Raw genomic sequence first — 15,092 nt, 5'->3', positions numbered from 1 at the left:
TTAGCTGAAATGATGCACATCTTGTACAACATTCTGGCCAGTCCTCCACAAAATACTCAGAGATTATTTGCAATTTTAAAAGACATTGATCTTGAAATTTAACCATCATTTTGCTTTCACAGGATCCCCCAGAAAGAGCGTCGCCCCCATGACAGCCGGAAGTAATTCTAGAGAACGATGTCCCCTCTCCCAGTAAAGTTTGTCCTTGGGTTTAGGGACATCATTTAGGGGTTGGTTATAATTAGTATAGGGTTGAGGGTTGGGGGAGGAATTTTATAAGCGCAGGAATCCTTAAAAAAAAAAAGAGGGATAATTGGATTATGGGATAATAGCTTTGTACTTGTGAGTTATTGTTTTTAGACAAATATATTGGTATTGAGTCTTATATATTGATACAAACTTAAATTATGTTGACTATTTTATGCATGCATGCTTCTACCTCTGTTTAAAACAATTTTATGTATTGACATATATATTGTATTGATATATGTATATTTGACCATATTGCATTGTACACTTCTACCTCTGATTAAGATACTTATATATTGTTTATGTATTGATATATATATTTACCATATTGCAATGTATACTTGCACATTGTTTATATTTGGAGGTCATATTGTCCCCATTTATTGCACAGTTGTTTACTATTTCAGTCTTTAAGTTAGATAGATATTGAGAATAATATAGATCAATAGTCATCTAAGTTTGTCATTTATAATTAGACTAATCAGGTTCTTTAGATACATAGACATTATATTCAGTATAGATAGATAATCTTCAACCTCTTCAATGAGCTGTAGAAAATGGCCTTTAATCTAACTCAGAGTTCTGTGGTAGGGAGACACAATCGCTCCTGGCAATACTGATCTATTCCCGAGAGAATGTTGAGCACCAAAGACACTCCACCTGGAGCCTTTCTTCTTGGCAGAACTGGCCTTTGGGTAAAGAAATGCCCATACCTCAACTACTGACAGAGTTACAGAGTATCCGTAAATGGATAAAACAGGACAAGACAGGATAAGATAGTTTTGAAAAATTCCTTGCCTTTGAAAATGGTATGTCAGTTACGTTAGGCCTTAGCCAAAGTTGGTTGCTTCAACGCTGCAAACGTGATTTTGGGTGTTTGCCCAGGTAGCCAGTTGTCTATGTGATTTGTTACATGTTCTGGAAGTTTGATTGCACTTCCTAATTACTCAGGTAACATTATTTCCCTTCTCAGATCTTTGATGGGATTGAAGATTATATAAACGTAGTTACTTTCCTTTCATGATGTGGCCAAGTTATTTCTTATACAAGACTTAAGCTAGTTAGAATAGGATATTTGTATTTATTGTATATAATTGTGTAGGTTTGTACTTACTGTATATAATTTCGTAGTAGGCTTAGAACTCTCTTACTTAAACAAAAGGGGGAGGTGTTGTGGGAGTAGCTTCCGCTGCCTCAACCAATAGTTGCTGAAATACGAGCCCACAGTGCAGCGGGGAATGACTTCTGCTCCGTCAGCCAATAGCTGCTGAAATACCAGCCCACTGGGGCGTGGTATATTTCTCTTTTAAAAAGAGAAGCAGATCCGGATCAGGCTCTCTTGGTTCCGGCTCTTGGTTCCAGTGATTGCTCCCGGCTCCTGATCCAGGCTCCTGCTCCCGGCTCCTGCTACAGCAACTAGGCTCCCTTCCTGACGGTTTATGGTGTATGTAAGTTTTACCCCCCAAAATAAATAACCCCTTAAAACATAACTGGTGTGGGATTGATTCGCCAATAATCTTGCATATTGAAACTGTTGAATTTATACCAGATGATACAGAACTGACTTCATTGTTTATCCTGGTACAAGAAATGATCAGGGAGGCTGGGACTGGGCTGGAAGTGCAACCCGGCTGGAGGGAGTGCCTGTGTTTCAATAGCCTGCCTGCCAGTGGTGGAAAGGTAGGCTCTGCATCAGCTCAGCAAGAATCCTGGCCACCAAGGGGCACTGATCCTCTTGCAGAAGATTCATCATTGGTGTCAGTTTGCTCTGACATGCAGCAGGAGTCCGACAAGGAGGAGCTCAGACATCCCCCATCCCCCTTGACTCCCTGGCCACTCTGCAGGGGCTAAGACCTCCTAACCCATCCCACCTTTCAACCAGGAACGCCTTCCTTTATCCCTCCCTTCCTCCTTAGGGCCATAAAATCACACAGTTCAGCTGGCTTGCTGGCTGGGACTGGGCTGGGAGTGCAACCCGGCAGGAGGGAGTGCTCATGTTTCAATAGCCTGCCTGCCGGTGGTGGAAAGGAAGGACCTGCATCAGCTCAGCAAGAATCCTGGCCAGCAAGGGGCGCTGATCCTCTAGCAGAAGATTCATCAGAGGGGGGAACCTGACCCAGTACCAGAAGATCCATTAGAGAACATTTGAAGGAAGCGATGGGCAGACACCAAGGCAAGAATTCCTCCAACAATCTGAAAAACAACTTGAAAACACCAGATCCCAGGAATCTTTCTACAGAAGAACTTGAACACCCTGTTCCAGAAGAAGTGGAAAACAGTGTAATTATCAAAGCAATAGAGTCTCTTAAACAGGGTATGAATAACTCACTTAAAGAAGTGGAAGAGAAGAATAATAAAAAGATTGAAGAAATGGAAGAGAAATATAACAAAAGGATTGAAGACATGAGTAAAGCTGTAAACGACACCCTGAGAAACCAAGAAAAAAAAATCAAACAGGTAATGGAAACAGTTCAAGAATTGAAAGCTGAAATGGAAGCAATGAAGAAAACATAAACCGAGGGTCGGCTGGATATGGAAAATCGAGGTAAACAAACAGAGACTTCAGAAACAAGCATAACCAACCAATAGAATACAAGAGATAGAAGAAAGGATCTCGGATTATGAAGACACGATAGAGAAAATAAATGCTCTGACCAAAGAAAACAGCAAATCCAACAAATTCTGATCACAAAACATTCAGGAAATCTGGAACATGATAAAAAAAAAAACCAAATCTAAGTATAATAGGGGTAGAAGAAGAAGAATCGCAGATCAAAGGTCCAGAAAATATATTCAAAAAATTATAGAAGAAAACTTTCCCAATCTAAAGAACGATATTCCTATGAAGGTTCAAGAAGCACACACAAAACCGAATAGACTGGATCAAAAATAAAATCCCCTCGCCATGTAATAATCAAAACACAAAGCATTCAGATTAAAGAAAGTGTATTAAGAACTGCAAAGGAAAAAGGTCAAGTAACTTATAAAGGTAAACCTATCAGACTTACACCGGACTTCTCTATGGAAACCATGAAAGCCAGAAGGTCCTGGATAGAGGTACTGCAGAAACTAAGAGACCATGGATGCAAGCCCAGACTATTATACCCATGGTGTGGGAGAATTGTCTGTATACTGTCAATCATATTTTAATAAAATGCTGATTAGCCAGGCAGGCAGTATAGGCGGGAAAGTCAGACAGGAAGTAGGGGTGGAGAAAAGAGACTGGGAGTATTCTGGAAGCAGAAGCTCCCTCAGCACTCCTGCGCAGACCACCGAAGAGGCAGCATGTAACTTGCCCAGCTGAGAAAGGTACGGAGCCATGTGGCTAATGTACATAAGGATAATGGGGTAACATAAGTTATAAGAGCTAATAAGTAACCAGAGCTAAGGGCCAATCAGTTTATAACCCTATGGAGTCCTGTGTGTGATTTCTCTTTGGGATTTGTCAGCTGTGGGGTACCGGGCGGGACGGAAACCCCAACAAGCCGGCCGTCATGTTACATAACCAGCCAAGCTATTGTTCATTATCAACGGAGAAAACAAAATATTCCAGGATAAAAACAAATTTAAACAATACATAGCTACAAATACAGTCTTACAGAAAGTATTAGAAGGAAAATCACAACCCAAGAAATCCAACATTCCCAACACTGCCTTCAATAACTCAGACAGCTAGCGACACTTCACAACTCAAAGAAGGGAAACACATACACTCTACTACCCAAAAAAAACAAAAACAAAAAACAAAACGGAGTCAAAACCACTGGTCATTAATATCACTTAATATCAGTGGACTCAATTCACCTATAAAAAGGTACAGACTTAGAGATTGGATATGAAAACAGGATCCAACATTCTGCTGTTTACAAGAAACACTACTCAACCACAAAGACAGACACCTACTCAGGGTAAAGAGTTGGGAAAAGGTTTTCCAAGCAAATGGACCTAGGAAACAAGCGGGTGTGGCCATTCTAATATCTAATAAATTCGACTTCAAACTAAAATCAATCAGAAGAGATGGAGACAGACATTTTATACTCATAATAGGAACAATTCATCAGGACGAAGTCTCAATCCTGAATATCTATGCCACTAATATAAAAGCACCCACTTATGTAAAAGAAAAACTTCTAGAACTCAAGGCAGTCATCAAACCACACACACACTAATAGTAGGAGACTTCAACACTCCTCTCTCACCAATGGACAGGTCAATCAGACAGAAACCTAACAGAGAAATAAGAGAATTATTGGAGGTATTGAATCAAATGGACTTAACAGACATCTATAGAACATTCCACCCAAATAGGAAAGAATATACCTTCTCTGCAGCTCATGGAACCTTCTCGAAAATTGACCACATACTCGGTAACAAAGCAAACTTCCACAGATACAAAAAAACATTTGTAACCACCTGTGTCTTGACAGACACCATGGATTAAAGTTAGAATTCAACATCAATGCTACCCCCAGGAAGTCAACAAACTCATGGAAGTTGAACAGTCAACTACTAAATCACCTCTGGGTCAAGGAAGAAATAAAGAAAGAAATTAAAGTCTTATTTGAATTTAATGAAAATAAAGACACAACATACTAAAACCTATGGGACACTATGAAAGCAGTGCTAAGAGGAAAGTTCATAGCACTAAGTGCCCAATTAAAGAAAACGGAGAAAGCACACATTGGAGACTTAACAGTACACTTGAAAGCTATAGAAAAAAAAAAGAAGCTGATTCACCCAGTGTAACATGAGGACCGGCTTGTTGGGGTTTCTGTCCTGCCCAGTACCCCACAGCCGGCAAGCCCAAAGAAAATCACACACAGGACTCCCTAAGGTTATAAACTGATTGGCCCATCAGGTCAGGCTCCTTATTAGTCCTTGGTTACATTAATCCATTATTTCTATCTATGTTATCACATGGCTTCTCCGTACCTTTCTCAGCTGGGCAAGTTACATGTTGCCTCTTCGGTGATCTGCACAGGAGTGCCAGAGGAACCTTCCTGCTTCCCAGAATTCTCCAGTCCTCATTACATCACCTCTACTTCCTGTCTGGTTTTCCCGCCTATACTTCCTGCCTGACCAATCAGCGTTTTATTAAAATACATGATTGACTGGATACAGATAAGTCTCCTGCACCAACCCAGGAGGAGTAGAAGACTGGAAATAATCAAACTGAGGGCAGAAATCAACAAAATAGAAACACAGAAAACAATCTAAAGAATAAATGAAACAAAAAGCTGGTTCTTGGAGAAAATCAACAAAATTGACAAACCCCTCTCCAAACTAATCAAAAGGCAGAGAGAGAACATGCAAATTAATAAGATCAGAAATGAAAAGGGGGACATAACCACAGACACAGAGGAAATTCAGAGAATCATTAGATCTTACAACAAAAGCCTGTATGCCACAAAATTGGAAAATGTAATAGAAATGGACATTTTTTTAGATAAGTACCATATACCAAAGTTGAACCAAGACCAGGTGAACAATCTAAATAGACCTGTCAGTCGTGAAGAATTAGAAGCTGTTATCAAAAATCTCGCTACCAAAAAAAGCCCAGGACCAGATGGTTTCAATGCAGAATTCTACCAGAACTTCCAGGAAGAGCTAATACCTACACTCCTGAATGTATTTCACAATACAGAAACAGAAGAGTCACTGCCAAACTCTTTTTATGAAGCTACAGTTACCTTGATACCAAAACCACACAAAGACACAACCAAGAAAGAGAATTACAGGCCAATCTCACTCATGAACATCGACGCAAAAATTCTCAATAAAATACTGACAAACCGAATCCAAGAACACATTAGAAACATTATCCATTATGATCAAGTGGGCTTCACCCCAGAGATGCAGGGATGGTTCAACATACGCAAATCTATCAATGTAATCCATCATATAAATAAACTGAAAGAAAAAAACCATATGATCATTTCATTGGATGCTGAAAAAGCATTTGACACAATTCAACACCCCTTTATGATAAAGGTGTTGGAGATATTGGGGATACAAGGATCATACCTAAATATAATAAAAGCAATTTATAGCAAGCCGACAGCTAACATCAAATTGAATGGAGAGAAACTCAAAGCCATTCCACTAAAATCAGGAACAAGACAAGGCTGTCCACTCTCTCCATACCTCTTCAATATAGTTCTTAAATTTCTAGCAATAGCAATAAGACAACATAAGGTGTTCAAGGGGATTCGAATTGGAAAGGAAGAAGTCAAATTTTCGTTATTTTCTGACGATATGATAGTGTACATAAGTGACCCCAAAAACTCTACCAAAGAACTCCTACAGCTGATAAACACCTTTAGTAATGTGGCAGGATACAAAATCAACTCCAAAAAATCGGTTGTCCTCCTATACACAAAGGATAAAGAAGCAGAGAGGGAAATCAGAGAAAAATCACCTTTCACGATAGCCACAAATAGCATAAAATATATTATGGTAACTCTAACCAAGGAAGTGAAAGACCTATTTGACAAGAACTTTAAGTCTTTGAAGAAAGAAATTGAGGAGGATACCAGAAAATGGAAAGACCTCCCCTGTACTTGGATTGGGAGAATCAACATAGTAAAAATGGCAATTCTACCAAAAGCAATCTATAGATTTAATGCAATTCCCATCAAAATCCCATCAAACTTCTTCACAGACCTTGAGAGAACAATAATCAAGTTTATATGGCAAAACAAAAAACCCAGGATAGCCAAAACAATCTTAAACAATAAAGGAACTTCTGGAGGCATTACCATCCCTGACTTCAAACTCTATTACAGAGCTACAGTATTGAAAACAGCTTGGTATTGGCATAACAACAGAGAAGTCGACCTATAGAATCAAATAAAAGACCCGGATATTAACCCACAAACCTATGAACACTTGATTTTCAACAAGGGAGCTAAAGGTATACAATGGAAAAAGGATAGCATCTTTAACAAATGGTGCTGGCATAACTGGATGTCAACCTGTAGAAGAATGAAAGTAGAGCCATATCTATCACCATGCACAAAACTCAAGTCTAAATGGATTAAAGACATCAACATTAATCTGACCACTTTGAACCTGATAGAAGAGAAAGTGGGAAGTAGTCTACAAGATATAGGCACAGGAGACCATTTCCTAAGTAGAACCCCAGTAGCACAGACAATAAGAGAATCAATGAATAAATGGAACCTCCTGAAAATGAGAGGCTTCTGTAAAGCAAAGGACACTGTCAGTAAGACAAAAAGGCTACCTTCTGACTGGGAGAAGATCTTCACCAACCCCTCATCAGACAAAGGTCTGATCTCCAAAATATATAAAGAACTCAAGAAACTAGGCACTAAAACTCTAATGAACCCAATTAAAAAATGGGGTATTGAACTGAACAGAGAATTCACAACAGATGAACTTCGAATGGCCAAAAGGCACTTAAGGTCATGCTCAACCTCCTTAGTGACAGGGAAATGCAAATCAAAACAACTTTGAGATACCATCTTACACCTGTCAGAATAGCAAAACTCAAAAACACCAATGATAGTCTATGCTGAAGAGGATGTGGAATGAGGGGAACACTCATCCATTGTTGGTGGGAATGCAAACTTGTGCAGCCACTGTGGAAATCAGTGTGGCGGTTTCTCAGGAAACTGGGAGTCAGCCTCCCTCAGGACCCAGCAATTCCACTCTTGGGAATATACCCAAGAGATGCCCTATCATACTACAAAAGCATTTGTTCAACTATGTTCATAGCAGCACTATTTGTAATAGCCATAACATGGAAACAACCCAGGTGACCCTCAATAGAAGAATGGTTAAAAAATGTGTGGAACATATACACATTAGAGTTTTACTCAGCGGTCTAAAACAATGACATCTTGTATTTTGCATGCAAATGGATGGAAATAGAAAATGCTTTACTGAGTGAGGTAACCCAGACCCAAAAAGAGGAATATGGTATGTACTCACTCATAAGTGGATTTTAGCCATAGTCAAAGGTCTTTGAGCCTATAATTCATGATCCTAGAGAAGCTAAATAAGAAGGTGAACCTGAAGAAAATCATATAGTTATCCTCTTGGATATTGGAAGTGGACAAGATTGCCAGGCAAACTTGGGTGCACGTGGGGTGGGGGGTGGAAGTAAGGGGAGATGGTTAGAGAGAAAGGAGAGGGAAAGAATGGGGGATGGCTTGGGAGAATGGAATGGGGGGGAGGGAGAAAGGATGGATATGGGAGCAGGGAAGTATATATCTCAACTAAGGGAGCCATTTTAGGCTTTGCAAGAGACTTGATTCTGGAGGGGTTCCCAGGCCCAAGGAGAGGTCCCCAGATTGTTCCCTGAGCAGTAGAGACGAGGGTGCCTGAACTAGCCTGGGCCCATAACCATACTGATGAATATTTTGCATATCACCATAGAACCTTCATCTGGTGATGGATGGAGACAGAGACAGAGACACATATTGGAACACAGGACTTAACTCCCTAGGTCCAAATGAGAAACAGAAGGAGGGAGAATGTGAGCAAGAAAGGCAGGACCAGAGGGAACCTTCATCTGACAATAGATGGAGATAGAGATGGAGACCCACATTGGAGCACTGGACTGAGCCCCCAAGGTCCAAATGAGGAGCAGAAGGATGGAGAACATGAAAAGGGAAATCAGGACCGCGAGGGGTGCGTTCACCCTCTGATACAAGGGGACTGATCGAATGAGAGCTCACCAAGGCCAGCTGGACTGGGACTGAATGAGCATGTGATCAAACTGGGTTCTCTGAATGTGGCTGACATGGGGGCTGACTGAGAAGCCATTGACAATGGCACTGGGTCTTGTTTTGTCTGCATGTACTCGCTTTTTGGAATCCTAGTCTGTTTGGATGCTTACCTTCCTAGACCTGGAGGGAGATGGGAGGAACTTGAACTTCCCACAGGGCAGGAAACCCTGACTGCTCTTAGGACTGGAGAGGGAGGAGGAGAGAAAGTGGGGGGAGGAGGAGAGGGAGTGGGGGAAATGGGAGGGTATGGGGAGGAGGGGAGGAAGTGGAAATTTTTATAAACAAATAAATAAATAAATTTAAAATAAAAAACAAAAAAATGAAAACAAAGCATATAAAAAAAGAAATGATCAGGAATAGGCTCTACGCTATGTACATAACACACATCCGATCCCATATGGGTCTGCCAGATCCTCTAGCACAAGGTAATGCAGACATTGATCAATTGACTGGTAGTGTAATACAGGCCTCTGAATTTCATAGAAAACATCATTTCAATAGCAAAGGCTTGAAGAAAGAGTTCTCTATTACATGGCAGCAAGCTAAGGAGATTCTAAAGAAATGCCCTACTTGCTCTTTCTAAAACCAAACACCACTGCCTGCAGGGACTAATCCTTCAGGGTACTCAAAGGAATTAAATCTGGCAGATGAATGTGTTCTACTTTGCAGAATTTGGCAAATTAAAATATGTACACCACACCATTGACATGTATTCAGGTTTTCAATGGGCAACTGCTTTAAGCTCAGAAAAAGCTAATTCAGTAATCACTCATTTATTAGAAGTTATGACCATCATGGGTATACCTGCACACATAAAGATGGATAATGGTCCAGCTTATGTCTCTAGGAAAATGAAACGGTTTTTTGCTTATTACAATATTAAGCATGTTACAGGTATACCACACAATCCTACAGGTCAAGCAGTCATAGAAAGATCAAATCGAACTATAAAGGATATGTTAAACAAACAAAAAGAGGTGGAAAATACCCCCAGAAATAGGTTACATAATGCTTCATTAACCCTGAATTTTCTCAACGCTAATAAGAAGGGAACAACGGCTGCAGAAAGACATTGGATAATGAAAAAGTCTGCTGAATTAAGTAAGCCAATTTATTTCAAGGATGTGCTGACCTCACAGTGGAAGCCAGGAGATACGCTGCATTGGGGAAGGGGTTTTGCTCTTGTCTCCACAGGAGAGGAAAAATTGTGGATACCATCAAAATTAAGAAAGGTTCGGTTTGAAGAGGAGAAGCCTCTTGGAAATGACAAATAACAACTCATTCACAAGGATAATAATCACACCAATGGTTAGAAAAACATACAGGTTGGGGGCAGGGTTCTCTTCTTATCTCCACAGGAAAACACTCACCTTCCAAGAATTTAAGGGACCCTGGATATTTGAATATTGATGGATGGAAACTAGTTACAACCCAATATGGATCAGCAATAAAACAGAATAGGTTCAGTAGGTATAAACATTTTTAATATGTATTTATAGACATTTATTTATAAATATACAGAGCTAGTTTTAGAGTTGGACTCTGGCTCAGTCTGTCTCCAATTCCAAGCCTGTTGATAAGAGATATCTCAGAGTTTCTGTCTCATGTCAGGAGCCATGATATGGGACAGAATAATAATAATAATAATAAATAAACTTTCTTTGTCTTTCCTCATATCTGTTTCTGTCTTTATTACACCTTTCATTGAATATATATGTCTGTAAATGTCTTTGTAGATAATGTTTAACTTTCCCGTAACAAACAATAAATATTCTTGCAGTAATCTTTGAAGTTTCCAGAATGAAGATGGGGCCCCACAACATCAATTTCACGTAGTTATTATGACGTCATAATGTTGATAGCGCTACATTAGACCTGCTTTTTTTTTGGTACCAGCTGCACAAGACAGTTTCAAATGGTGCACATTTTTGACAACAATCTGGCCAGACCTCCTCAGCACACTCAAAGACTATTTGCAATTTTCTCAGACCAAATATTGATCTTGGAATTTTACCATCATTTCTTTTCACAGGACCCCCCTAAGAAGAACATCACCCCCATGACAGCTGGAAGCAATCTTAGAGGATGATGGCCCCTCTCCCAACAGAGTTTGCCCTCAGGTTTAGGGATATCATTTAGGGGTTTGTTATAATTGGTATAGAGTTGAGAGGATGGGGGAGGTATTTTATAGATTCAGCGATGTTTTTTTGAAAAAAAATGGATTAATTGGTGATGGGATAATAATATATTGGTATTTGTGAGTTATTGTTTTTAGAAATTTATATTGGCATTGATTCTTGTATATTGATATATTGAATATTATATGTGAGTATGCTTCTACCTCTATTTAAAACATTTGTTATTGTATTGATATATATTTACCATATTGTAGTGTACATTTCTACCTCTGATTAAGATACCTATATATTATTTATGATTTATGTAATGATATATATTGTTTACATTTAAAGGTCATTGTCCTCATTTATTGACAGTTGTTTATTCTCTTAGTCTTCAAGTTAGATAGGTATCGAGAATTATAAATCAATAGTCATATATGTTTGTCATATTTTATATTTAGGCTAATCAGGTTCTTTAGATACATAGAGATTATATTTAGTAAGGATAGTATAATCTTCAACCTCTTCGAAGAGCTGTGGAAAATGTCCTTTAATCTAACCTAGCATTCCATGCTAGTGAGACACAATCACTCCTGGCAACACCACTCTACTCCTAAGAGAACACTGAGTACCAAAAACACTCGACTTAGAACTTGTCTTCTTCTTGGCAGAACTGGCCTTCAGGCAAAGAAAAGCCCATACCTCAACCACTGACAGAGTTACAGAGCATCTGTAAATGTATAAAAACAGGATTATCTTATCCTGTCAAGACAGGGTAAGATAGTTCTAAAAAGTTCCTTGCCTTTGAAAATGGCAAGTCAGTTATGTTAGGCCTTAGCCAAAGTTGGTTGCCTCAACACTGCAAATGATATTTTGGGTGATTGCCCAGGTAGTCAGTTGTCTCTGTCATTTGTTGCACATTTTGGAAGTTTCTCATTTGTACTTCCTGGTTGCTTAAGTAATATTATTTCCCTTCTCAGATCTTTGATGGAGTTGAAGATTAGATAATTGCAGTTACCCTCCTCATGATTCAGTTAAACTCATTTCCAATACATTATTTAGACTCCTTGAAATAGAATGTTTAGTAAAACTTCTGTTATATGTTTCTTGCTTAATATTGTTTGTTGTTTGTAATTTTATATTTGGTATCTATTCCTACTGTATATAGTTATATTGGGTTAAGTTCGATCTTGTTTAGACAAAGGGGGAGATGATGGGGAACTTCAGCCAATCACATTCTGCTTCAGGTGTGTCCCCCTGGGGCCACACAAAACAAATAAAAGTCCAGGTGTGCTTGGCTCTGCCCTTTTTGTTCCCTGCGCTCCTGGATCGCTGGAACCCAGGTTTTATAAGTTCCCTTTGTTCTGTTTATTAAAGCTAAATCTTTTATATTAAGCTAGTCTGGCTAATTTTTAACTACCGATTGACCACGCCTATCAGTGGACCACCAGTTCTGGGTTTGCTCTTATGGACTGCTCAGTCTGCTTGTTTTTATCACTCAGGACTACCTGAGAAGGAAATGGCATTAACAGTGGGCTAGGTCCTCTTAACTCAATGATTAATTAAGACAGTACCCCCACAGACCTGCCTACACAGAAATCTGATGGAGGAATCAATGAAGATTTACCCTTTCCAGATTATGTATACATTTGTGGCAAAATAACCAGCACACTAGGACTCAAAGTCAATGGCTTACATTAGTTCAGTAGACCTCTCTAAGGGTGAGTATAAGTAACGGGCCTTGGAAATGCCAGAAGCTGTGAAAACATGCTTGACTGTCCTGATGGAGCCTAAAAGCTGTCTTGATGCAGCAAAGTGAATGTATAATTAACTAGATCCATTTTGTTTTCCTCTCTTGAGATTTCCTTAGTAAAATACAAGGGGCAGAGGTTGGGCAGTAACAAGAGCCATATCTGTTTAGAACCAATCTCTTACATTCAATTTTACTCTAAATTTCTATGAAAAAGAATCAGATGTCTGAAAAAGTACCATTTCTTTGTATAGCTGAAGTGGTGCAATGGTATTCACAATATACAGGTTCCATCCGGTCTCAGCTATGGGGGAGATTCTTCTCCTAACACTGGAATCTTTTCTAGAACAGAAAAGGATCAGACTTAGGAGACAAGTTATTAATAAACTACAGTTTTCTCCTGTAAATATTTGATACTAAAAAATAATACAAATATGACATCACTTTCATTTAATTTTCCTTGGTATTTAGCTACATACATAGTCAGTTTTCATAGTTCACATCACTTCACATTTACATATTACACAGTAGTAGCATTTACTACTGTCATATACAGGTGAGCCAACTTGTTTCCAATTCCCCAAGACTAAGCTCCCCTATTTGAGGGCATGCAGACCTAACAGTTTTGACAATCCTCATGTCTGATCCCTCTTCATTGTGGTTTCCATGAGTCTAGCATGTCAGGAACCACAAAATATTAACAGAAACAACATGTAAAGCATTCACATCACTGGGTAATGTTGAAACACCTAAGTCTGAGTTGGCTTAAAGTGTCATCTCTTACTTTTTCTGTGTTTTTTATTTAATATAAAATGGATTATTCATTAATAAAAATATAATAAACTCTTTTCTAACATAAAAATGACCTTTGAATAAAAATTTAAATACTGAAATGCCAAAGAAGAAAAACAGGGAAAATTTTTGTGGCCAGGATTAACATTAGGCGTTCTATCTATCCCCGTAATTCCACAAAGAAGACTCTCTTTTATATTCTTATCCACAGTACAGGTGACAGTATTTTATATTTTACATAAAATACTGAAACCATTTTATAATTCATTTTTTATAAACAGTTCCAAGTTATATTTTAGAGATATTTTAGAGACCATTGTACCTTTATTTTCTCTGGAAAAGCCACCAATCTGATCATTCTGAGTTTCAATTTAAAAAAATAAAGCTAAGACACATACGCAGTTACACTTCATTCCAGAAACTGGCAGAAATGTGTGGGGCTAGCAAAATACTTACAGAAGTCTCTTGGGTGATTCTCTTTTCTCTGAAATGGCTTCAGGGTCTGCCTTGGTCAGAAGTATGATGTGGTTTTTAAAATGGCAGATGGCTTTCAGTCCTATGAAAAGTTGTATCCTTAGGGCACACACATCCATGCTGACAGGTGGGCAAGCCTAATGAAGGGAAAACATCAAATTTAACTAAGGAATGAAGGTATGTGGAATTCATCTTCAAAAACCCAGGCTTGGGATGTAGCTCAGTTAGCAGAGTACATGAAGCCCTGGCTTCAATCACCAGCATGGTATAATACCAGGAATAGTGACTCATACCTCAGTCAAGAGGTAGACAGAGGATGATCAAAAGTTCAAGGTTATAGTCAGCTACAAAGTGAATTAAGAGGCTAACCTGAGATACATGGGACCTTGTCTTTAAAAACAAACCTACAAAGTCAGTCTGTTCATTTGATTAAAAAATTCTCCACCCAGTTCCTGCTCTTTAGAATACCAATCTATGCATATCAGCCACCACCTATTTTATAGATCTCTTCTGAATTGATGACTATAAATATGGAAAGAAGGTCTCACAGCTGGGGAACCTACTGGAGAATAGTCCCTGAAGACCCAGTTGGAAGAGTAGCTCTGAAATTATTACCTGTCCCTCAGTAAAATCTCTACTAAATGGCATCTCAGGGCTTAATCAGATGCTATAAAAGACCACACTGTAGCACATAAAGCATTTAAAATGTTTTCTTTGCTTGTATGTTTTGCTGTCCCTCACTGTAAACCCTTTGGTTGTAAACAAAGTCTCGGACATCTAAGAGCCTGAGGCATGTGTTAAGTAAATTGGGAGGAGCCAGGATAGTGTTCCAACTCAAGACATTAAGTGGAAGAAAACAGACAAGATATAATAGGCCATAAATAGAGTAGAAAAAGCAGAATCTCCAAGGAAAGGGAGTGAAGACTGTATATACTTTTCTTCAGTTGGGGCTTT

General features: G+C 38.9%; 1 protein-coding gene across 2 annotated transcripts in view; it reads right to left on the bottom strand.

Annotated features, from left to right (window-relative positions):
• The window catches only part of Hps3 (HPS3 biogenesis of lysosomal organelles complex 2 subunit 1), a 95,578-nt gene that overhangs the window by 39,471 nt on the left and 41,015 nt on the right, over positions 1 to 15,092 (bottom strand). For both annotated transcript variants that reach the window (XM_048452604.3, XM_085682279.2), the window contains 2 exons: positions 14,121 to 14,275; positions 13,112 to 13,214 (listed from right to left, as the gene is read on the bottom strand). In XM_048452604.3, coding sequence (XP_048308561.2) covers positions 13,112 to 13,214; positions 14,121 to 14,275 — 258 coding nt within the window. The remainder of the gene's footprint in view (positions 1 to 13,111; positions 13,215 to 14,120; positions 14,276 to 15,092) is intronic.

This window comes from Myodes glareolus, chromosome 20 (genome assembly GCF_982192425.1).
Source record: "Myodes glareolus chromosome 20, mMyoGla1.1, whole genome shotgun sequence".
In the NCBI taxonomy this organism is placed as follows: Eukaryota; Metazoa; Chordata; class Mammalia; order Rodentia; family Cricetidae; genus Myodes; species Myodes glareolus.
The sequence above is the reverse complement of the archived record's forward strand: the minus strand, read 5'-3'. Positions and strand labels throughout refer to the sequence as shown.